A 24,589-nucleotide genomic window follows, 5' to 3' on the forward strand; every position below is an offset into this window, starting at 1 on the left:
CTCTAGGGTTGCAGCGCTCATCTTGCTCTATGGGCCGAGGGAGCTGGTGTACAGCTTCCGGGTCATGTGGCCAGCATGACTAAGCCGCTTCTGGTGAACCAGAGCAGCGCACGGAAATGCCGTTTACCTTCCCGCCGGAGCGGTACCTATTTATCTACTTGCACTTGGGCATGCTTTCGAACTGCTAGGTTGGCAGGAGCAGGGACCAAGCAACGGGAGCTCACCCCGTCACGGGGATTCGAACCACCGACCTTCTGATCAGCAAGTCCTAGGCTCTGTGGTTTAACCCACAGCGCCACCCGCGTCATTCCTAGCAGACCCCCAATCCTCAAATTTGCCCAGAGAGGTGGGGCGGAAGAGATAATGAACTTTAACAGTGCAATTCTAGGCACGTCTACTCAGAGGAAAGTCCTATTCAGTTCAATACAGCATCCTCCCAGATCAATATTTATTTATTCATTTAATTAAGATGGCAGGGCAGTTTGCAACATAAAAATACAAAATGAGAGCACAAAATACATAATAAAGCAAAAACAAACCAGTAACTTCCCTCCCACAAACACATTTAAAAGGCCAAAGGCCTGGTTAGAGAGAAATGTTTTTGCCTGGCACCTAAAGATTTGTAAGGAAGGCTCCCTGCTAAGTGTGCACAGGACTGAAGGTTTAGGATGGATTAAAACGTCAGGTGGGAAGTGAACTTCCTGAGCACAGAGCGAGCGCAAAGCAATGACCAACAGCACTTTGGGTTCATGTTCAAAGGGTGTTTTGTGGGGAGGGGTCTCTGTAGGGATGTCAGCCACAATTGCCAGGAAGGCTCCACCAGCACATTCCCAGTCGGAGGCCAAGACAGAAGGACACAGGAGAGGCAGCAAACGCATCCAGGGTTTACTTACTGCGGATGAAGAAGATGATGATCCCAGAGACCAGCAGGATGGCCGCCATGACACCCAAAATGGTTCCCAGAATGAGCCCCAGGTTGACTGAAAGGGGACAAGAGACATTTTTATTCAGACTGGGGGCAGCAGCTCCCCAAGGCCTCAAGTAGGAGATTTGAGTGGAGGTGCTGAGCTACGAGCCCGGGAGGATTTTACGTGTGAAAAGCAGGCCCTCTTTCTCTCTCCTAACAGGCCAAGGATTCTCTGTAGTGGCCCCGATACAAGGGAGTTTGTTTCCCACCACAGTCCAGCATTAGAGGTCTTTAAAAACCCCAATATATTTAAGGAAAACAGTTGACAGGCACACCTGTTTCATCACAGACTCAAGACTTAAAAGCAGCTCTCCTCCTGCTCAGGTGCTTCAGCCTTCTCCGTCCTGACCCTGAGAGGAAGGGATTCCCTCCCCTCTGAGACCCCCCAGAGCCCAGCATTACAGGCCTTCAAGGAAGACATACCATATTTTTCGCACCATAGAACGCACTTTTTCCCTCCTAAAAAGCAAGGGGAAATGTGTGTGCGTCCTATGGAACGAATGCAGTGTGAGATTTTGACCAGCTTTGGCCCATCTGAAGCTGAAGCTGATACAGGCTCGTCTTATCTTGAGCCCAAGCAGAGCGTCGTCATACACAGCGGAAGGATAAGCAGTATGTGCCACATTATTAACTTTATTTACACTTCTATGCTGAGAGAATACAAACGTGCATCTTGCCTCTGCGAGAGCAGAGAAGCAACCCCTCTCGGAAACAAAGAACACCGAGAGAACAGTGAAAAACAGGAAACCAGTGTACCCAGTCTCCCATTCCCATGAGAATCCAACAGTAACTCTGACTGTGCAAAACAATGTCTTGTGACTGCAGTTGCTGCTCAGTGAGGGAAATAGAAACCAACATCCTCCCCCTTTCTGTGAACATCACTGGGCAGCGTGTTCGTACAACATCAGTACAAACCCAACTTCTGCACATAGGTACAGTGTTGATCCCTTGATACAATCTTGGACAATACATCAGCAGGAATTTCATTACCTGGCATATAGGACACCGTTACATTCCCTAGCATGTTGCAGTTTCAATTGCAAATGCTTTGTGCTTTGCTTACAACCTTCAGAATTCAGCAAAGCCAAACATGCTTTGTTGTCCTGGTAAACCTGGATTGGACATTTGACAGGAATTTTCATGTCTTTGCACAATTGTAACAACCATTCACAATCTTTAAGTGAATAAGACAGTGCATTCAGTTCAGCTTCACAAGTATTTAAGCTAACTGTTGTTTGCTTCTTGCATGACCAATCAAATAGACCCTGATTGTACATGTAGCAAACTCCAGACGTACTTTTCCTGTCTGTAGTGTCACTTCCAAAACTTGCATATGCAAATATCTCAAGACCACCAGACTTCTGATTGTTAAATCTCAGTCTGTAATGCATAGTGCCTTTCAAATAGCGTGCTATGCGTTTCAGAGCTTTCCAATCCTTAACATTAGGATTGCTGACTTGTCTGCTTAGCAAATTACAGCTAAAAGCAATGTCAGGTCTTGAACATCTGGCAATGAAGTTTAGCTTGCCTAGCACACTTCTGTACAGTGTAGTGTCAGAAAATGCTTCTTCAGTGTCTTCTACCTGATAACCTGTTGTCATCGGTGTGTCTACAGGGTTAGCATCCATCAGGTTTCGTTTGCTTAACACATCAGCAATTTTCCGTGACTGGTGTACTAGAATGTTACCATCTTGGTCTCTCTCTATTTCCAGAGATAGGTAGTTGTTTACCTCACCAAGATCTTTCATGTCAAAGTGCTCTTTCAGTTGAGCTAGGGCGTTATTGTACATTGTGACATATTTCCAAAAGAACAAAATAATATCATCAACATAAAACAAGCAATACAGCTTTTTTTGCTCCTCCTCTTTGACAAATACACATGGATCAGCTTTCCCTTGCTGAAAACCTAGAGATAACAATACTTCAGTGAGTTTTGTGTGCCAACACCGTGCACTTTGTTTGAGACCATAAAGAGACTTCTTCAGAGCACAAACAAATCCCTGTTTTACATGTACGCCATCAGGTGGAAGCATATAAAGAGATTCACCTAGAGATCCGTTCAAAAATGCTGTATTCACATCGTGGTGACTAACGTGTAGATTCTCCTCTGCAGCAAGCTTGAGCATAAGCCTAATGCTCTCATACCTCACAGTGGGTGAGTAGGTCTCTCGTGATAGTCTTCACCTGGTACCTGTGAAAAACCTCTGGCTACCAATCTGGCTTTGTGTCTGACTATCTTGCCATTTTGATCAGTCTTTGCTTTGAAGACCCATTTGCTTCCAAGCAGTTTCATTCCTGGAACTACTGGAACTAGCTCCCATGTTTTGTTCCTCTCTAAGGAATCAAGCTCAGCCTTCATGGCATTTAACCATGGCTCAGCATCCTTTGAATTCAAATCCTGGATTTCTTGGAAACTTGAAGGTTCAAATACCTTCTTGGAGCTTTTAACAGCTGCTACTGCTGTCTTAGCAAATTCATCAGCAAATCTCTTTGGAGGTCTGCCTTTTGTGGCTCTTTGTGACCTGCGAATTAGCCTTAAGTCTTCAACACTCTCCTCTTCTTAGGAGAAAAGTGACCTATTGTGAACAATGGTTCCTCCAATTCTTCTCGATCAGAATTTTCAGAGGGTCGCATAGAGCAGTGTTTCCCAACCTTGTGCCTCCAGCTGTTTTTGAACTACAACTCCCATCATCCCTGACTAGCAAGACCAGTGGCAAGGGATGATGGGAATTGTAGTCCAAAAACAGCTGGAGGCACAAGGTTGGGAAACACTGGCATAGAGGCTTTCGCACTCTTGAAATCCTCTGAATCACCCAATTCAGTCCCAGACTCAGAATCAGGACCTTCGATGGTTGCGGCAGTTGTGGCTGTTGCTGCTGCTTTTGCTGTTGCCTATCCTCAGTCTCATCACTATCATCAGGATAACATTGGAAAATTCCCACATTCTCCCCCCACCTTGGCATTGTACTCAACACTTCTTGTGAGCCTAATTGTCTTAGAGACAGTCATCATTATTCTGTAAGAACCTTTCTGATAACCTAGAAAGATACCATGCAATCCACGCTTGCCTAACTTGGAGCCTTGTGGTGTGTGAACCCACATGTCAGAACCAAAAATTCTCATGTGTTTGATTTATGGCTTCTTGCCAAACATCTTCTCATAGGGGGTACAACCAATCGCTGAAGATAACCTGAGATTATAACTGTAAACAAAACAGGAGAGAGATTCGGCCCAATAACTCTCTGGAAGATTTGCGTCATGCAGCAAGGTTTTCATACCTTGAAGCAATGTCTGATTTGCTCTCTCGCAAAGTCCATTCTGCCGTGGCGAGCGAGGACTAGACAAATCGTGTTGAATTCCTTTCTCAGTCAGAAAAGCTTCAAACTGCTGAGAAGTGAATTCCCCCCCCCCCGCGATCAGTGAAAAAAGCCTTTATCTTCTTACCATGCACATTTTCTAACCAAGCACAGAATTCCTTGAACCTTGGAAAAGCCTCTGATTTCTGCTCGAGATTGTACACATAAATATACCTGGAAAATGCATCAATTAGAACCATGAAGTACCTGTTTTCACCCAAAGAGGGCGATAGTGGACCAACCAAATCAGCATGAACAACCTGGTATGGTTCTGTAACTTGCCTACTAGACACCTTACCTTTCGCAGCCATTTTCACCTTGTTTGCTGCGCATGCCTTACACTTCATGTGGTACCTGCAGGGCTTAATAGTCATACCTTCAACCAAGGCAGGCATTCTAGATACTGCCTCAAAATGCAAATGACCAAATTTCCTGTGAAAATCATGAATACATCCTGCATGCAAACTTTTGTTAGAACCTGCAATGCAACAAGTTTCATCCTGCACATCATCATCAAAATATAAAACAAACAAACGATCAACATATTCAGCATGCAATACATAGTCGTTTTTCTTTGTGATGGTGCACCTCTTGTTCTTGAAGGAAACGTCAATGTTCCGTTCATTTAGCTGCGCAATGCTGAGTAGATTGTGTGCAGCATCTGGAACATAGAGCACATTGTGTATTGACAAGTCCAAACTGTGAAGAACAACAGTTCCGTAGCCTTGAATGGAGATCGTGTGGTCATCCGCCTGGTGAATAGCACCTTCCTGCGGTGTAAAAGACACAAACAGTCGCTTGTCGTTGCATAAATGTCTCGTGGCTCCTGAATCAATTACGAAGAAAGATCTAGACGTCTTCTGGACCTTTGCAACCTTTGGAGTGAAGCGTGAGACCATCGCCTTGTGCTGCGTTGTCCTGGACACCGGACCTTTGCCTTTGCCTTTTCCACGCGATGAGCTTTCGCTGCGCTGCTCTGTCTTTGCCCTGGGAAATCTGCATTCCCTCTTCATATGGCCTAGACGTCCACACGAGTAGCATTTCACTGCCTTCAAAGCTTTGGCGCCATCTGGTGGTTCCACTGCATTCTGGAATGACGTCTGTGAAGACTCCCCCTTACCCACGCAGCTAGCACCTCGGCGGTCTACTTCATTCAGAATCACGGCAGTAACATGGGCTACTGTGAGCTGAGCAGTTGCCTGAACAGCAATCTGAGTGGCAACGGACTGCCAACTTGAACCCAAAGAATGTAGTATCATGAAGGAATACACAGCCTCTGGAAAGGTGAGTCCTCTCTGTTGCAGCTCATGTCTCAGATTCTGCATCTCCATCAGATGTGTTCGCACATCTGCACCTTCAGCAAGTGCCATATCATGCAGCTTGGCATAGTAGAACAAAGAAGCACCAGCTTCTGTTCTCAAATGAGCATCTCTCAAAGTGTCCCAAATTTCTCTGGCTGAGGTCTTATCACGCAACAGACAGAGTTCTTCTGATGATACTATCAATGTAAGAGTTCCCCTTGCTTTGGAATCCTTAGCTGCCCATTCATCTGTTATTGGGGTTGTCTGTAATAACTGTAAACAGACCTTCTTTTCACAGAAGAGCCTCTGCGTACAGCACCCAGTTCGCGTAATTCTTCTTATTGAGCTTTGGAATCCCAAAAGCATCCTGAAGGGCCGCCATGACTCTGGCATTAGCCTTCTGCGTCATTAATCAAGCTGCTTTCTAGCAGGCTGCGTCTGTGTACAGCAGCTGCATCCAAAAGCACTTGTAAAAAGTACTTTCGCTTTTCAAGCCTCCTAGCCTGTGAGCCTGTGCCGCGGCAAACGGCTTTAAAAGTTCAAAGTCCAGGACTTCCGGAGGCGGCGCAAAACGGCAATGGCGGTCCTCTTTACTGTGTGAAGAGGGGCTCCGCGAAAAAGGGTCGTCCGCTGCGGCAAAGCGGAGACCCATTAAGACAAACCGTAGGCAGAGCGAGCCTGCGGCCGTGGGACTCGGCGGGTGCCAGAAGCCCCCCCAGAAACGAGGAAGGGACCTCGTAAGAGGCTCCGGAACGTGAACGGGGGAGCGGCGCTGTGAGTTCATCGCTCTTTTCGCGGAAGTGAAGCCGCGCTGCTGTTGCTGATGAGCGTCGACCTTTCTTCTTGAAAATCATCGGAATTGGCTGTAATTTACCCGTGAGTAAGGGGTACTAAAGATTGACTAAAGATTGATTTAAATTCGTTTAATTCGGCTGAAAACGGGAGGCGAGTAACAGGAAGTCCGCCTTCCGGTCCTGCTAATCAGAGCAAAGCAAAGAGCCAGATGGGGGCTGAAGCGCTCAAAAGAGACTTTGAAATTAGTATGAAGGGGCATTAACAGACTGTGTTCTTCTAGAAATTAAAAAGATTGAAGGATTAAATCTGTTGGTTCATTGCGCTAAGGAATCTTCCCCCTATTGTGAAGAGACGTGGAATTGAAGGGGATAACCGAGCTATCGGACTGCCAGTGTTGCAAAGGAGTACTGTCAGGCTGCTGAAACTTTTTCTTAAGTACAAATTGTTGCATTGATGGATACACTATCGCTTTAATACTGATATTGGAACCTTTCCGTTACCTTGTGGCACTATTTTGAAACAGAACTATCTGAAAGCCTCCTTTTTGAACTTGGGGACTATAAAAGTTGAAATAGGAACTTTGATGGTGGAAAAGAAACTTTCTTTCTTATGAAAACCCCCCCTAGTGGATTTGCGGAGGCATTGAGGTCTGGGAACCGTACCTTATTGGGATTTTTTGTGGTTTAATTGTTTACATTCTGGACTTGCCTTTCTCATGGATTGAAAGACTATTTGACCTTGAACAGAGGCAGCTGGGGAATGAGTGGCTCAGGGAAAACAAGAGCATCTAAAGCTAAGGAAGCTTTAGCTGAGGAAGCTAAAGAAAAGAAAAAAGATAAGAGAGCTGGGCAGCTTGTTCAAACAACGTTGATTCATCAACGCAGATCCTCGGTACCAACTGTGCTGACGGCGCAGGAGGAAGAAGTTGAAACGCTTGCAACAGAAGATATGGCAACTGGAGGAACTGATCCAGTCTTGAAACAAATTTTGGAACAACTGGCACTTTTGAATAAGAAGGTGGACGATCAGTCATCTAAAATTGACAGAGCTACATCTACTATCAGTAAGTTAACAGATCAGGTTTCCCAGCATACTCAGGCTATTGAGAAACTGCAAGGAGCTACGGCGGAGAACTACAAATTAGCTGCGGAAGCCAATCAAAAAGCTGAGCAAGCGTGCAAAAAGGTGGAGGAGATCAAAGGGGAAGTAAGACCTCTGAAAAGACAGGTAGGAGAACAGCAAGCCTACCTGTCAATGGTGGAACTGAAAAGTAAGGAATGTAATCTTAGGCTGAGGGCCGTCCCAGAGCTGGAGCAGGGCAACCTAGAGGAATTTTTGACGCAGTTGTTTTCTAAATTTTGGGGGGTTGAGGAAGATAAAGACTTTAAAATTGTGACGGCCTTCAGATTGGGAAGATCGGTTAAGAAAGACAAGTCCAGAGACTGTTTGGTTTGTTTGAGAACAAGAGAGGAAAGAGACAAGATACTAGGCCAACATTTTAAAAAATCTCTGGAAGTTGAAGGCAAAAGGGCAGAAATTTATAGAGACATTCCTAAATATCTGTTGGACCTTAGAGCCTCATATACAGACTTGGCCAAATTGTTAAGGTACAACGCAATCCCTTACAGGTGGGAATTTCCTCAAGGTCTATCATTCACCTATAAAGGAAAGAAGGTAAGAATTAAAACACCAGAGGACCACCAGAAGTTCCTACACGACAACGAGGAGGACCTCCAAAAGAGAGCTGCAGATTCTTGGCCTCCACCACCGGGATCACCACCAAGACCCGTACCATCTGGAGGCGGACCGGCACCACAGCCTTCGGGAACGGAGGACAAATTAGATACCCAACTGTGATATCTAAGAAGTAGACCAGGATGTCTCTACAGCTTCTCAGCTGGAACATAAATGGCGGGAACTCTCCAGAAAAACGGAGAAAAGTATTTCATATTTTGAAAAAAGAACAATTGGACATTATTTGCCTGCAAGAAACACATGTGACAAGACTCCATAGAAAAGTGTTAATTAACAAAAGGCTAGGCCAAGAATTTATCTCATCGGACAAAGTTAAGAAAAGAGGAGTGGTGATATATGCAAAGGAGAACTTGTCACCAAAATTCATATTCAAAGATGAACAGGGTAGAATTTTGGCAATTGAAATTCAGACACAAGGAGAAAAGTTTTTAATTCTAGGAATATACGCCCCAAATGATGGAAAATCGGAATTTTTCAAGAAGCTGCATGAGACTATGCTGGACTATTTGGATTACAACAACATTATCATGTTGGGAGATATGAACGGTGTCGCCTCAGTGAATATGGATAAGTCGCAAAGTGCTAATATAACGAAAGACGGCAGACTACCTGTGATGGGACGATGAGCTGCTTGTGCGTAAAATGCAAGTCCCTCAGAGTTTGATCAGGTTTTCAAACCTCTGCCTGTGACGGAGCCCCTCCAGCATGGCTGCGTCAATCACTAGTAGAATCCGAAAGTGGCTGCTTTCGGAAACGTTTCCAACATAAAAGCTCCTTAACGGAAACACGTCGTCTGGCCTCTCGGCGTGACAGTTTCCGTCGAGGTGTGGGTGTCCCTATAGGAGGTCCTGAGACCTCCCCACTGGTTTCGCTTGAAGCGTCTCTGAGCCATCCCTCCGACTCACTTTCCCTTGGAGTTCTTGCTCGCCCTCTACTGGTTCCCTCTTCCGCTGCTACTGCTCTCTCAACCTCAGGGAGCCTTTGCACCTGCGGCGCTTTAGATGTCAGTTCCCTGACATCCACCTCCCCTCCAGGGCCCCCTTCACCCCCTCCCGTCTCCTCTCCTACTGGCGGTGAGGAGGTAAAACCCCTGAAAGAACCTCCCTCATCTTCCGACGTCGCGAACACTTCCTTCCACTTGTTGCTGTTCCTACTCTCTAGGTACTCTTCGTCATCAGAGTCCACTCCATCTTCCAACTCCGACTCCGCGAACCCTTCCATTTCCTCTTCCTCATCGGTGGTGCCGAAATACTCCCTCCTAAACCTTGCTATAGGCTGAGGTTTCCTCGGGAACCTTTGGTGGAACGTTTCTGTTAAAACCTCGTCATTGACTTCCTCTGCACTTACCCAGGTGTTTTCTGACTCCGGTTCCCCTTCCCACGCCACCAAATACTCCACCTGATTACCCTTCCACCTGGAATCGAGGATTTCCGCTACATGGTTGCGGCGTTCCCTCTCTTCCAAGGCTGGTCCCCTGACGTGCTCCCCTTCACGTCCCCCCCTGTATGGTGACAGTAACGACCTGTGGAACACTGGGTGCAATTTCATGTGGTTGGGTAATCGGAGTTTGAAAGCTACCGGGTTGACCTGCTGAACCACCTCAAAGGGTCCCAATCTTCTGGGCCTCAGTTTCTTACAACCCCCTTTGAACGGCAACCCTTGGGTTGACAACCACACTTGATCCCCCACCCTTATGGTTTCACCTTCCCTTCTGTTCTTGTCTGCCTGCTTCTTATATTGTGCCTTGGCCCTTTCTAAGTTGAGCTGGAGCTGCTGATGGATGGCTTCCATCTCTTCTACAAAATGTTCAGCCGCTGGAACGCTCCATCTCTCCCCTCCTTCCCCTGGAAATGCCCTGGGGTGACACCCGTAATTAGCCAAAAAGGGACTCATCCCTGTGGACACATTCTCCGCATTATTGTAGGCAAATTCTGCCAACGCCAACTTTTCGACCCAATCGTTCTCTCTGTCATTGACATAACACCTAAGATATTGTTGAAGAATGCCATTTGCCCTTTCCGCCTGCCCGTTGGTTTCAGGGTGCCGGGCAGTTGAAAAATTAACTTCCACGTGTAGCAAGCTCATGAGCTTCCTCCAGAACCTGGAAGTAAATTGTTTGCCTCGATCTGAGATCACCCTCGAGGGAGCCCCGTGCAACCTAAAGATATGTTCCACAAACAACTTCGCCGTTTCTTCCGCTGTGACTGCATGTGAGCATGCTACAAAATGGCACATCTTAGTTAACAGGTCTACTACTACCATGATGGCTGTTTTCCCCTTGGACCTTGGCAGATCCGTCATAAAATCTATTGATATCGCTTCCCAAGGCCGTTCTGGTGTGGGTAAAGGTTCTAATAACCCTGCCGGCGCCCTTCTTTCCCCTTTGGCTCGCTGACATTGGTCACACCCTCTTACATACTCCCTTACATCTTCCCTCACCTTAGGCCACCAAAATTCCCTGGTAACCAACCACATGGTTTTGTGTTGCCCAAAATGTCCCGCCGTGGGGCTATCATGCAACTGCTTGAGTACTCTCCCCCTCAATTCACCTTCGGGTATATACAGTGCCCCTTTGTAATACAATGCCCCATTTCTTTCCTCAAAACCTCCGGGGCTCTCGCCCTCCCCCCTGAGACCTCTGAGCTTATCCTGGGCATATTCATCATTTTCCGTTTCCTCCACCAGTTCCCGTTGCCCCACCAGCGCCGCCCCACACACCCAGCGGTCCTCCGGGATGACATGTCTCTCTTCGATCACCTCCTCCCCTTCCCAATATTCTGGTTTGCGTGAGAGCGCATCCGCCCTGACGTTTTCTGGGCCTGGCACATAACAAATCTCAAAGTTAAATTTGGAGAATTCCTGTGCCCATCTCACTTGTCGTTGGTTGAGCACTCGAGCTGTTCTCCAATACTCTAAATTTTTGTGGTCGGTGCACACTTGCACCTTGTGTTGTGCCCCAATTAATAAATGTCTCCACCTCCGGAATGCTTCGTGAATGGCAAGTAGTTCCCTGTCATACACCGTGTAATTCCTCTCGGACTTATTCAGTTTCCGCGAGAAGAATGCACACGGTCTCCACTCCGACGCACTCCTCCCCGGTTGAAGAAGGACCGCCCCTATAGCCCGGTCGGATGCATCTGTTTCCACTCTCATGGGTTTTTGTAAATCCACATGCAGAAGTTGTTCTTCCGAGGCGAAAGCCCTTTTCAGTTCTTCAAAGGCTCGATCCGCCTCCACCGTCCAAACAAATCTCTTCTTGCTGCTGAGGCAGTCGGTGATGGGCGCCGTCAAGTGGGCAAAGTTCTTGATGAACTTCCGATAAAAGTTCCCAAACCCCAAGAATCTTTGCACGTCCTTCTTGGTCTTCGGTGTCTTCCATTCCAGTACCGCTTGAACCTTGCCTGGATCCATGGCCAATCCCTTGTCTGACAAGCGGTACCCCAGGAATTCCACCTCCTTGGTATGAAACTGGCACTTCTCCAGTTTCACCCACAGCTGGTTGGCTTGCAGCCTGCCCAACACTTCTCGAACGTCCCTCACATGCTGTTCCTCATCTTCCGAATACACCAACACGTCGTCTAAAAAGGCCACACAGTTCTTGTAGAGCAAAGGTCCCAGAACGTGGTTTATAAAAGCTTGAAAACAGGCGGAGCCCCCTTGTAGACCGAAGGGCATAACGAGGTATTCAAAGGCTCCCAAAGGGGTAAACATGGTGGTCTTCCATTCATCTCCCTTCCTTATGCGTATCAGATTGTACGCCCCCCGCAGGTCCAGTTTTGTAAAAATCTTTCCCTTCCTTACTCTGGTCAAAATGTCATCAATTCGGGGCATAGGGAAAGCCAGCGGCTCCGACACTGCATTGAGGGCCCTGAAGTCACACACCAGTCTCGGTTTGTCTGTGTTCTTTTTGTCCACAAAGAACACTGGACTGCCCCCCACCGCTCGGGACTCTCTGATGAAACCTCGCTTCAAGTTTTTGTCAATGAACTCCCTCAGCTCCTGCATCTCCCTGTCTGACATGGCGTACAGCTTGCCTACTGGGAGTTGGGCCCCTGGGAGTAGGTTGATTTGACAGTCAAAGGGTCTATGCGGTGGCAGTTTGTCTGCTTCCCTTTCGCTGAATACGTTGCTCAGATCTGCGTATTGCGGGGGCACCTTCCCTTTGCCCATCACTTCCATCCCCGCTAGGGTGACTCTGTCTCCTCCCGAGACCTTCCCCTCCTTGCAGTGTTCTAGGCAATGCGCTGACCCAAAGGAGACCACCCTCTGATGCCAGCCCACTAGCGGATCGTGTAGCGCCAGCCAGCTCATCCCCAAAATGATGGGCGCTCCTCCCAGGATGGCCACATTAAACGCTATCTGTTCGGTGTGCCTTGCCACTCTCATTATCATCGGGACAGTCTGTTGGCTAACTTCTCCCCCCAACAGCTCTCTGCCGTCAATCGTAGTCACCTGCAAGGGGTTACTTAAAGGGATGGTCTGTATCTGGTGCTCAGCTGCAAACTCCTTACTCATGAAATTACAGGAGCTGCCTGAATCCAAAAGCGCCTTGACCTTTAGTGGGTGTCCGTTTGGCAGTTCTAGTAACACCTCTATCACTAAAGCAGGTCTGGGAGGTTCTGGCATGGGCACTTTCATTGCTCTTTGGCCTGGCTGCTGTGCCCCGACGGTGGCAGCCAGGCGTTGGCTTTTACTTGCTCCTTGCTTTCCTCTTCCTTTCCCCCAACAGCTCCTGCCATCCCTTGCCATTCCTTTCTTTGTGGGCAGACTCTGGCAAAGTGCCCTGGCTGTTGGCAGAGATAACATCTCTTGGCGCTCTTTCCCTCCTTCTTCCGCCCTTCACTGGGATTTGAAACTGCGCGCGCCCGCGCTGTTCCAACTTCCATCGGCTCTGCCGGCGGGAAAGATGGCTCTGGAATGTCTGGAATGCGGAACTCCCTCCAACGGTCTCCTTTCCCTTCCCGCCTTTCCAAAGCCCTCGCCTCCTGGCGCGCTCCTATGGCCAGCGCAGATTTGGTTAATTGGTCCATAGACTCCGCCCTGGGCCCCCGGGAAAGCTCATCTTTGACGGTTGAAGAAAGCCCCTCTTCGAAAAGCATTTGGATGGGCTCCGCCGATAGGTCCCACCCCAATTTATGAATCAGCATAGTAAATTCAGTCCAGTACTCACGGACAGATCTGCTTCCTTGCTGGCAAGCCATTAACTGCCTTCGCACCACCCCCTGCTCAATATCGCTGGAAAACATCAGGTCCATGGCACGAAAAAACTTCCTCGTGTCCTTTAAGATCTCATTATTCGCTGCCATCAGGGGTCTAACCCAATCTTTCGCCCCGGATTCGAGATGGCCAATCACATACGCCACTCGCGATTCCTCGTCGGGGAAGTCATCAAACTGCAAGTTTAGAGCGTATTGCATCTCTGTTCTAAAGGCATGATAGTTCCTGGGATCCCCCCCGAATTTCTGCACCAATCCTGGTACCTTTCTGGCGAGCGGGGTGGTTTTCTCCTTTCCCTTTTCTGCATCCTGAGCCCTCCTCTCCTCAAGCCTCGCCGTTTGCAGCGCCAACTGGATCTCCAACGCTCTGTACCTTTCTTCCAGGCTTGGACCCCCTCCAGCTGCTCCTGCACCCCCGGTTCCGGCTGGGTTGCTCATGATGCTTCTCTCTGCACAAGCTGGCTTTCGGTGACTTTCGGATTGCTGTGATGGGACGATGAGCTGCTTGTGCGTAAAATGCAAGTCCCTCAGAGTTTGATCAGGTTTTCAAACCTCTGCCTGTGACGGAGCCCCTCCAGCATGGCTGCGTCAATCACTAGTAGAATCCGAAAGTGGCTGCTTTCGGAAACGTTTCCAACATAAAAGCTCCTTAACGGAAACACGTCGTCTGGCCTCTCGGCGTGACAGTTTCCGTCGAGGTGTGGGTGTCCCTATAGGAGGTCCTGAGACCTCCCCACTGGTTTCGCTTGAAGCGTCTCTGAGCCATCCCTCCGACTCACTTTCCCTTGGAGTTCTTGCTCGCCCTCTACTGGTTCCCTCTTCCGCTGCTACTGCTCTCTCAACCTCAGGGAGCCTTTGCACCTGCGGCGCTTTAGATGTCAGTTCCCTGACACTACCAAAAACCTTTTTCGAAATGACTGACAATTTGGATTTGATTGATATATGGAGGATCAAGAACCCTCTAGGGAAAGAAGGAACTTTCTTTTCTGAGGCCCACATGACATGGACGCGAATCGACCAAATATGGATAACTAGAGGGCTGGCACCTAAGACCAGAAAAGTGGAAATCTGCCCAAAAACCTGCTCCGACCACAATGCTTTGAGAATGGAATTGAGATTAAATACAACCGGATCTTTCAGATGGAGAATGAACGACGCTTTGTTAAGAGATCAGGAGATTGTTAAGAAGGCCCAAAAAGTTTTAAAGGATTATTTTGAAATAAACTTAAAGACAAATGTGGAAAAAAGAACAATCTGGGATGCAAGTAAAGCAGTTATGAGAGGGTTTCTAATACAGCAGAACACGATTAAAAAAAGGCTCTGGAATGAAAAGAAGGAGAAGATTTTGGAGAAAATAAGAGAAGGAGAGAAAAAACTGAGATCCAGGCCTAAATCAAAGGAAGTATTGAGAGAAGTGAAGTTTTTCCAGGCACAATATTCGAAACTGATAAATCAAGAGGTGGAATGGAAAATTAAACAAATGAAACAAAGATCCTTTGAATCTGCTAATAAGTGCGGGAAGTTGTTGGCTTGGCAGTTGAAAAAGAGACAAAAGCTTAACACAGTTACAAATCTAGAGATTGAAGGGAGAATGGTTCAGAAACCCGAGGAAATTAGAAAGTGTTTCCAGAGATATTTCAAAGAACTTTATTCACAAAGGCCACAAAAAGGCTCGGAGGTGGACCAATTTGTCACAACTAATGGATTACATAAAATACCCCAGGAAATGAGAGCAACCCTGAACTGTAATATTACAATCCAAGAAATTGAATGCGCCATTCAGAACCTCCAACTGGGCAAGTCTCCGGGACCTGATGGACTTACTTCCAAATATTACAAGGCATTGAAGGATTCATTGATACAACCATTGTTGGAAGTTTGTAACCAGATTATGGAGGGGAGGAAGGCACCGGAAACGTGGAAAGAAGCTTTCATCACGTTGATACCAAAATCAGAAACTGAAAAAACTCAACTTAAAAACTACCGTCCTATCTCACTCCTAAATGTGGATTACAAAATCTTTGCAGACATTTTGGCAAGCAGGTTTAAGAAAGTATTAAATGAAGTGATTCATAAGGACCAAGCAGGCTTTCTCCCAGGCAGACATTTATTTGACAACACAAGAAACATCATTGACATTTTGGAATTTTTACAGACTAACTCAAATACAAGAGCGGTGTTGATCTTTATTGATGCGGAGAAAGCCTTTGACAACATTTCTTGGATGTTTATGAAGAAAAATTTGGAAAGGATGGGAGTAGGGCGGGGGTTTGAAAATGGAATAGAAGCAATTTATTCAGAACAAAAAGCTAAATTGATAGTAAACAACGTGGTGACAGAGGAGTTCAAAATTGAAAAAGGGACACGACAGGGGTGCCCTCTATCTCCTCTGCTGTTTATTTCAGTCCTGGAGGTGCTATTGAACATGATTAGAAATGACCGGTTGGCACAGGGAATTGTGGTCGGAGAGAAACAATATAAACTGAAAGCATTTGCAGATGACTTGGTATTAACATTACAGGAGCCAGCCTCTAGTACTAAAAGAGCGTTAGAATTAATTTCTGACTTTGGTCGGGTGGCGGGATTCAAGCTGAATAAACAAAAAACTAAAGTTTTAGCAAAAAACTTGACAACTACTGAAATAGAGGAGTTCAGAAAAGAAACAGAACTAAATGTGGTTAAAAAAGTAAAGTACTTAGGGGTGTACCTGACCTCCAAAAATTTGAATTTGTTTAAGGACAATTATGAGAAATGTTGGTCAGAGATCAAAAGAGACTTGGAAACATGGTCAAGACTGAAACTTTCCTTGTTGGGCAGAATAGCTGCTATAAAGATGAATGTATTGCCGAAAATGCTATTTTTGTTTCAGGCCCTCCAGATCGTGGATAAGGTGGAATGTTTTGGAAAATGGCAGAGGGATATGTCTAAATTTGTCTGGCAGGGCAAAAAGCCCCGAATAAAGTTTAAAATACTAACAGATGCGAAAGAAAGAGGGGGGTTTGCCCTGCCGGACTTGAAGTTATATTATGAATCTTCAGCCCTCTGCTGGTTGAAGGATTGGATTTTGTTGGAGAACACCGATGTCCTCGACCTGGAGGGATTTGATAATGCTTTTGGGTGGCATGCATATTTGTGGTATGACAAGGTTAAAGTTCATAAATTGTTCAAAAACCATATTGTCAGAAGGGCAATTTTTATGGTCTGGTCAAAATATAAAGACTTATTGGAGAGTAAAACTCCGAGGTGGCTCTCACCGATGGAGGCCAAAGCACGTAAAAGACTCAATATGGAGGCCCACTGGCCTAAATATTGGGAAATAATTGAAAAAATTGGAGATAAATGGAGGTTGCAGAGTATGGAAAAGTTAAAAAACAAGGTGCGAGATTGGTTGCATTATGCTCAAATTCAGGAAGTTTTTAAAGCGGACAAAAAAGTGGGTTTCCAGGAGGAAAAATCGAAACTAGAGACAGAGTTGCTTGAGCCAAAATCTAAGCTAATTTCGAGAATGTACAACTTGCTGCTTAAATGGAATACACAGGATGAGATTGTTAAATCCTCCATGATAAAGTGGGCGCAGGACTTGGGGCATAACATTATGTTTGAAGACTGGGAAAGGTTATGGAACACCGGAATGAAATTCACGGCATGTAGTGCCTTGAAGGAAAATATTATGAAAATGACATACCGGTGGTACATGACCCCAGTCAAGCTTGCAAAGATATATCACCTGTCTGATAATAAATGTTGGAAATGTAAAGAAGAGGAAGGGACATTTCTACACCTCTGGTGGACCTGCCCGAAGGTGAAGGCCTTCTGGGAGATGATACATAATGAACTAAAAAAGGTGCTTAGATTTACCGTACCCAAGAAACCGGAGGCCTTCCTCCTGGGCATGGTAGACCAGAGGGTGGCCAAGAAAGATAGAACTTTCTTTATGTACGCTACTACAGCAGCAAGGATCTTGATGGCAAAGCACTGGAAGACACAAAATCTACCCACATTGGAAGAATGGCAGACGCAGCTGATGGACTATATGGAACTGGCTGAAATGACTGGCAGAATTCGAGACTCGGGAGAAGAAGAAACGGAGGAAGTTTGGGAAAAATTTAAGGACTATTTGAAAAAGTATCATAAGTTGTATGAATGTTAAAAAATGCTCCTCTCTAGGAAAGTACAGCTTTAGTATCGGTAAATTTTTGAATTGGTAAATAAGGCACAACAAGACAGAAGTGGTGTAATGAAATAATTTTATTGTGTTGAAACTAAAAATTAATGGATTTGGATTGAAATGTTCAGAGACCAGATATCACGATAAAATGGAAGATATATTATTATGTTTAAGATAAGTCAACAAATTGCTGAGGTTTTGGATATACAGAGAATGCAGTGATCGGAAGATGGGGGGAGTCCATTAGATTTATGGAAACATGTATTTGCAATTTGAATTTTGAATATTATAAACCTAATAAAAATTATATTAAAAATAAAAAAAAATAAAAAATAAAAGTTCAAAGTCCAGCCTTAAAGCAATTAATTCAGCAAGGGAAAGCTGATCCATGTGTATTTGTCAAAGAGGAGGGGCAAAAAAAGCTGTATTGCTTGTTTTATGTTGATGATATTATTTTGTTCTTTTGGAAATATGTCACAATGTACAATAACGCCCTAGCTCAACTGAAAGAGCACTTTGACATGAAAGATCTTGGTGAGGTAAACAACAACCTATCTCTGGAAATAGAGAGGGACCAAGATGGTAACATTCTAGTACACCAGTCACGGAAAATTGCTGATGTGTTAAGCAAACGAAACCTGATGGATGCTAACCCTGTAGACACACCGATGACAACAGGTTATCAGGTAGATGACACTGAAGAAGCATTTTCTGACACTACACTGTACAGAAGTGTGCTAGGCAAACTAAACTTCATTGCCAGATGGACTTCCGGTGGAGCGCGCACCCAGTTCAGGCGAAGGATTTTCCCTGTGACATTAAGGCGAGCGGATTCCCTCGTGTAAGCAGCTCCTCTCCCACTTTCCTGCTTCAAAGCAACTACGGAGGAGGGAAGGAAGGGGACCATGGATCCTCCGCTGCTCGAGGCTGCAGCGGATTCCCTCCTCCATGATTGCTTTGAAGCAGGAAAGTGGGAGGGGAGCAGCGTACACTCGTGTAAGCAGCTCCTCTCCCACTTTCCTGCTTCAAAGTAGAGGGAATCCACTGCAGTTGCGAGCAGAGGATCCATGGCTCCGCTTCCTTCCCTCGAAGCAGGGTGCAGGGGTGCAGGGGGGAAAGAGGGCAGGAAATAGATGCCGGGCAGGAAGACACAACCACACTTTGACCACTGGAAAGTCCACCTCAGCCTCCCCAGATTTCCACTGACACGGCCAGGCTAATCTCGATGGCCATAAGTCAGGCTCAGCGTTATTAACTGGACTTAGATAAGCCATGGTTCCCCTTCCTACCCCCCTCTGAGGCTCGATTTAAAGCAGCAAAGTGGACAGGAGCCGCCCGCTTTGCTGCTTTAAATAGTTTAGTGCAACATTTGATTCAGAATATTTTTTCCCGTATTTTCCTCCTCTAAAAACTAGGTGTGCCCTATGGTGCGAAAAATACGGTAAACCCTTAGGAAAAAGCATCTTGTGTAGGGTTGCCATTTGTCAGGTTTTTCCTGGACATGTCTTCTTTTTCAAACTTAAAATGTCTGTCCAAACCAATTTTTTTAATGAGGCAAAATCTCCAGGTTTTTTTGTTTGTGTAGAATCTCTGACGTCCGTAGCGCTAGTGAGTGAGCCCTGGTCCCCTCTGCCCTGCCTGGGTGAGTCTTTGGCTCAAGGGCCGCTTCCATAATGCTCGCTTGCCTGCCTGTGAGAAGGGGAGTCTGGGGTGTGGGTGGGGATGTGCGTTCATGGGCTCCTGCTGGGGAAAAGGGAGTCTTGCTCTTAGACATTCTGCTTTGGTTCCTGCAGGCACAGCTTTCCTGGCGGTGTGTGAGAGACGAGCGTTGTTATTAAAATTCCTGCTTGCTCTTCCCAGCGGTGTGAGGGTGTTTGGGCTGAGTGGAGATGAGTATCAGTTTTTCTAGCTGGGAACGAGTGTGAGGAGGAGCGAGTGAGAATCTTTTTCACTGTGAAGTACAGTCAGTCCGGGGCTCCCTCTTTTAAGTTCACTGCCCCTTTTTCAGTTGCAGGGAGTGTGTGTGAGTAAGTCAGCCATGTGGAGGAGGGCATTTGATTTTGAAGAAATAACACATCTGCCCACATTCTGTGACATCACAACTACATGGGCTTAGAGGCAAAAAGGTGACAGCCAGTTTTTACCTACGACATCCAATTTGAGTTCCAGGCCTATGAGACACTTGCAAGAAAAGGCTGCATCTCTGTCGAAATCTACCGATTCTGATTCAGCTGCTTCCCTCCAGAGACACAACTGGGGTTCCCCATCTGAGGAGTTGGGTGGAAATCCCCCTCCCAGAGCCCACCCCTTCCCCTCCTGTCTGTCTGTCTGTCTCTCACCAGGCTCCTTCTCCCAGGCCACGTCCAGAGGCTTCTCCAGGCTGTCATGCTCCACGCGGCACCGGAAGCGCTCCCTCTCCTCGGGGTCGATCTGGACACTGAGCAAGAGATAGTAGGTCCCGTCCGAGTTGGGGGCGACCAATCCTCGGAGGGTGCCCTCCTGCCAGACCTCCCCGTCCTTCACCCAGTTGGCCTCAATCTCCTTGGGGTAGAAGCCGTGGACTTGGCAAACAAGGGTCTCCAGGCCGTCATAGTCTGCCTTCCTGGTCACCTTCACCACCGGAGCCTCTGCAAAAAGGGCAATCATTAATTGGGGTTAATGATAGACATCCACAACGGGAGCCTGGAGGAACAGGGACCCAAGGGGCAACCTAGTCAGAATCTCACATCTGCAGAAATTAAAAAGAACTGAGTATAAATGGGATTCCTCAACCTCCTTTGGCATCTTCCCCAGTCAGTGTCTATGCTGGAACTGTTTGTAGATGTTTTATCCTTTGCTTGCCAAAGCAGACTCCTTTGGGATGGAGGGCTGGGTAAAAATTAAATTAATTTGTCATCTTGCAAAGCTCTAACTCTTCCAGATCCTTCCAAGTTGCAAGTCATGAACTGAGGGCAGCTCAGGCTGATCCTGGTTCCTCTCTTGAGGGGGAAGAAATGCTGGACTCACTGCTCTCTTGGACTTTCCATCTCCATAGTTAGTGAACAAACCCCAGTGTAAAGCCAAAAGGTTTTCTGTTTTCCCCTCCAATCTGTCTATTTTAATTTTGTTTTTGTTTTAATTTATTTAAAACACATTTTGCTTTCTTGGTCACTTCCCTGATGTTTCTTTGTGCTCCCTCTCCCCAAGCATCTCCCCCCCCCCATCATACTCTGAAGTGACCCCTTTTCTCCTCACAGAGTCCCAAACTTTTTTCTGCCGCCCCCAGCAAGAAGAGTGTTTGCTGTTTGGTCCAGAAAGGAAGACTGTTAAGTGGCAGAGGGGAGCTTGAAGGGATACTGCCCCACTGAGTCCCCCTCCCCACTGCCCCCCCTCACCTGTCCTCAGCAGAGTCTCCTTCCCATAGTCCAGGTATTTCTGCAGCCACTCAATGCATTCCTCCTCCAGGTAGGCTTTCCGGTACTGGTTCCCGGCCATGTTAGCATCCCACTTCCTCTTGCTCGCTTGGGCCTCTGTATCAGCTGCTGTCGAAGTGAGGGTCTCCTTGTCGAAGGCGATGAAGTCCCTCCCGTCGTAGCCGTACTGGTAATACCCTCCTTTGTGCCCGTCTGACCTCAGCTCACAGCCATACATCCACTGAAAGGTGCGGATCCCTGGAAGAACCAGAAGAGGCCCAGGAGGTCAAGGGGGGTCAGAGCAGCCCCTTCCCCCCATCAGCAAAAGTGCCCAGGAAAAAGGATTTATTTGCCTCAGACTCAGGGAAGAGGCAGCAGTCAGGGGGGAGAGGAATCAACCAGCATTGTATCTTTCTGAAGGCTCATCCTTGTAATACGTTCACTGAGGGAAACACTACAATCCTGAGCCTATAAAGTCCCCCCCCCCCCCGATTCCTAGTGGATTCTCCTAACTCCCTGGAAGCGGGGGAGGGCTGGGGTTTCCTTTCCTGCCCAACCGGAGCATCCCTTGCAGGGTCACAGTCTGTCTGTCTTTCCCCCCAGCTCTGCTCCTCTGGATCTTGCCCCTTTTGGAGAGACGCCTCAGCTGTCCCCAGTCCCAGTCCCAGAAAGGGGCAACATGGAAGGTGGACGCCCACACATTGGGGGCCCTTTCAAGAGAGAAGGTTTTCTCTTCCCCTTCATCTCTCCCCCTCTAGCTTCTCAATATCAAGGACCTTTTCCCTAAAAGGAGGGAAGTCATGGAAGGGCCTTCAGAAAAAGAAGTTTCCTCATGGCCTGGGAGGGAAAGGGAAGCCACAAGGGGGGTTTGCCCCAATTCAAAATGGCCCCCATTCCCAGCAGAAGCCAGACTGCCCTTGTCAAAGATGGCGGGTCCCAGCACCTTCCTACCCACCCCACGGGGCTACCACCAAATCTTAAAAACAACAACAACAACAACATTAAAACAACATTTTTAAGTCCCATAATCCTTAAATTTGACAGATCATTTTGATTCTCCCATTACATATTACAGTGGACCCTCCAGATACACTCTTAATTCGTTCCGGGGGTCCGTCCACAACCCAAAAAGTCTGCAAGCAGTGGCGCCACTTCTGCGCACGCATGTGGCGCAATAAGAGCGTTTCTGTGCATACGCGAGCGGTGAAATCCTGGAACAGTGTTCATATCCCGAAAATACGCAACCAGCGGTACAACTGTACATACATTTCTGTATCTGTGAGGGTCAGGAGGGTCAGGGCAGCCCCAGACTTCCTTCAAGCCTAGCATGGAAAGAAGGGCAGGCAATGGAGACATTTCCTTGGTAGGATGTGCAGATGCAGACAGTGTCATACTGGGGGGTCTCTCCCCTCCAAGTCTTGTTCTCTGTGTCCCCCACCCCACCTCATCCCTGCCCCCATTAGGACCTTGAATGGGATCTTCCCCCTGGAGCAAAGCCTCTGCCCTCCTCCACGCCTTCAGTTATGAACTGATCAGAAGGGAAGGGGGAAAAGCTTCTGCCCTGGGTAGAGACCCCCACCCTCCATTTCCTTTCCTTCAAGTAGCCCCTTCCATGCAATTCTGGCCCCTGGAGGGAAGGATATTGGGGGGGGGGATGTGATTCTGTACCTCTCCTGACTTCCACTCACCTCCACTCTGGTTGTAGCGATTCTGCAGATTCTGCAGACTCACCCTGAACAACAGCTCAGAGCCCTGAAAGTTCCGGTTGTTCCTTTCCTGGTACTGAGGATCCTCCATCTCCGCCTTCTTCATCCAGGGAACTAGGGACAGATACTCCTGGGTGTCACTGTCGTACTGAACAAATGGCTGGTCATCCATGTACCCCACAGAAATGAACTGGGGCAGCCCCTGGCCAGGCACAGACACGGCTGTGTAGAAGTAGCGCAGGGAGTGAGAAGTGGAGCCTGGAAAGGAAGAGAAAAGGGGGCAGAGAGTTAGGGGTCCTGCAGATGAAGGCAGCAGCCTAATCCTGCTGTATTACAGGCAGCAGCCCTGAATCAGGAGATCCAAAGTTCAGCAGGGTTTGGGGGAGTTTGTAGACCTGCCTTTAAACACAGAGGAGGCAGAGCAGAGGCAGCCTAAGAATCTTAAGAGTTGGAAGAGGAAAAGATATAAACACAATGTCTGACCTGGGTCTTCCTTTCTGGGCTCTGGGAGGCTTTGGAAAGATCTCCTGGGAATTCAGGAGAGCCCCACAAGATCCTGTGAGAACCTGCCAGAGTCTCTTATGCAAGGCAGAGAGCTTCAAGGCTCTTTTGGTAATGGGAAAACCTTGCACAAAAAGAGCTCTCTGCCTTCTGCATATATAATTGGTATGGTTCCAGCATACAGTTGAAATCCTTCAAGTTAAATGCATTCCAGTTTCCTGCACTTTCCACCAGTTTTCCAGGAAGATATAAAGTTAATTGTCCTGTAATTTCCGAGATCCTTCCTGCATCCCCTTTTGAGAATCGGTGTTTAAATGGTTCAATGTTGCAATCTTTCAATGGTCTGAGCTGCCACTCACAGAGCGGGCTCCCCACTTGAGAAAGAAGGCCCCACAGGGATAGCAGAGGCAGGAGGGCAAATGCCACTTTGGGGTCAGGTCTCAACATGTGGCCTCACACCCCCTTTCCCCACACTTGCCCCTTGTTACGGTAAAATTCCGGGTGCGGAGTTGCCCTGCCACCCAGCTCGTCGGACTAGGTCCGCGGGTCCTAGCGGAAGAAATGAGTTCAGCCGGAGACGGAGCAAGATGCGGAGATCCGAGTTTATTGGCCAACAGGTTCAAGATGAGATTGAACCCCGAGAGTGGGGCGACATAAACTTTTAAAAGTTCCCTCCAAGTCCCAGAATACAGTGCAGGAAAACGTCACGAATACATTATGGGAAGGTTGGGTTACATGAAAGACGTCATGAATACATTACAAACAGGCGGGGTTACACACATTGACATTTCAGGAAGGGAGGGGGGAGATATGCAGAGTAAGGGATATACATAGATAAGCATTTCCTGAGTACCGGTGATGGCGAGACAATGGAGCAGATATACATCGTCTGCCACCTGGCATTGCCCAGAGGAAGGGTTTGGCAGAACGATCCGACCGGATTAGGGTCTTCCTGAGTACGTGACCTGGGTCTTCCTGAGTACGTGACTTGTCGCTCAGGGGATTATGGAAGTGGGGCCAGCAACATGGAGTGAAGAGGAAACAGAGCAGAACGGCGTCAAAATGAAGAAAATCGGAGCTTTGGTTGATTTTATATCAATTTCCAAAGCTTTCGGTCCCCTTGCCGGTCAAGTTGATATTGCATATTGAAAACGGAAATCAATGGATACATTGTAACAAGGGTTTGACAGTTTTACAAGGTCGCTGGTTTCGGTTCCATTGTTCTCGCAGCAGGGAGCCGTCAGCACCTTGTCAGGAGGTTAAATGAGGCGTGCAAGAGCTCCCTGAGCTAGCTCTTGCAGGGGAATGCACGCTCCTGATTGGCTGAGGCGCGGCCATTATAGTCAATGGAGGGTTTAGTTTGATACGGTCAACTCGTATTAAGAATAGGGCGAAAGGAAGGCATAGGAAAGGCATAGGAAAGAGGGGCTTA

At 47.3% G+C, this 24,589-nt stretch overlaps 1 protein-coding gene and 1 long non-coding RNA gene across 3 annotated transcripts in view; one reads left to right on the forward strand and one right to left on the reverse strand.

Annotated features, from left to right (window-relative positions):
- Window positions 1–24,589, forward strand: part of LOC309365273 — an 89,133-nt gene that overhangs the window by 51,323 nt on the left and 13,221 nt on the right. The window lies entirely within an intron of this gene.
- The window catches only part of LOC309364993 (major histocompatibility complex class I-related gene protein-like), a 28,191-nt gene that overhangs the window by 1,809 nt on the left and 1,793 nt on the right, over window positions 1–24,589 (reverse strand). For both annotated transcript variants that reach the window (XR_014165908.1, XM_081903067.1), the window contains exons 2-5: window positions 22,639–22,914; window positions 20,933–21,208; window positions 19,898–20,185; window positions 894–980 (exon numbers count right to left, since the gene is read on the reverse strand). Coding sequence is in view for 1 of the 2 variants with exons in the window: in XM_081903067.1 (XP_081759193.1) it covers window positions 894–980; window positions 19,898–20,185; window positions 20,933–21,208; window positions 22,639–22,914 (927 nt within the window). In the remaining variant the exon portion in view is untranslated. The remainder of the gene's footprint in view (window positions 1–893; window positions 981–19,897; window positions 20,186–20,932; window positions 21,209–22,638; window positions 22,915–24,589) is intronic.

This window comes from Podarcis melisellensis (assembly GCF_964234715.1).
Source record: "Podarcis melisellensis genome assembly, chromosome: 2".
Lineage (NCBI taxonomy): Eukaryota > Metazoa > Chordata > Lepidosauria > Squamata > Lacertidae > Podarcis > Podarcis melisellensis.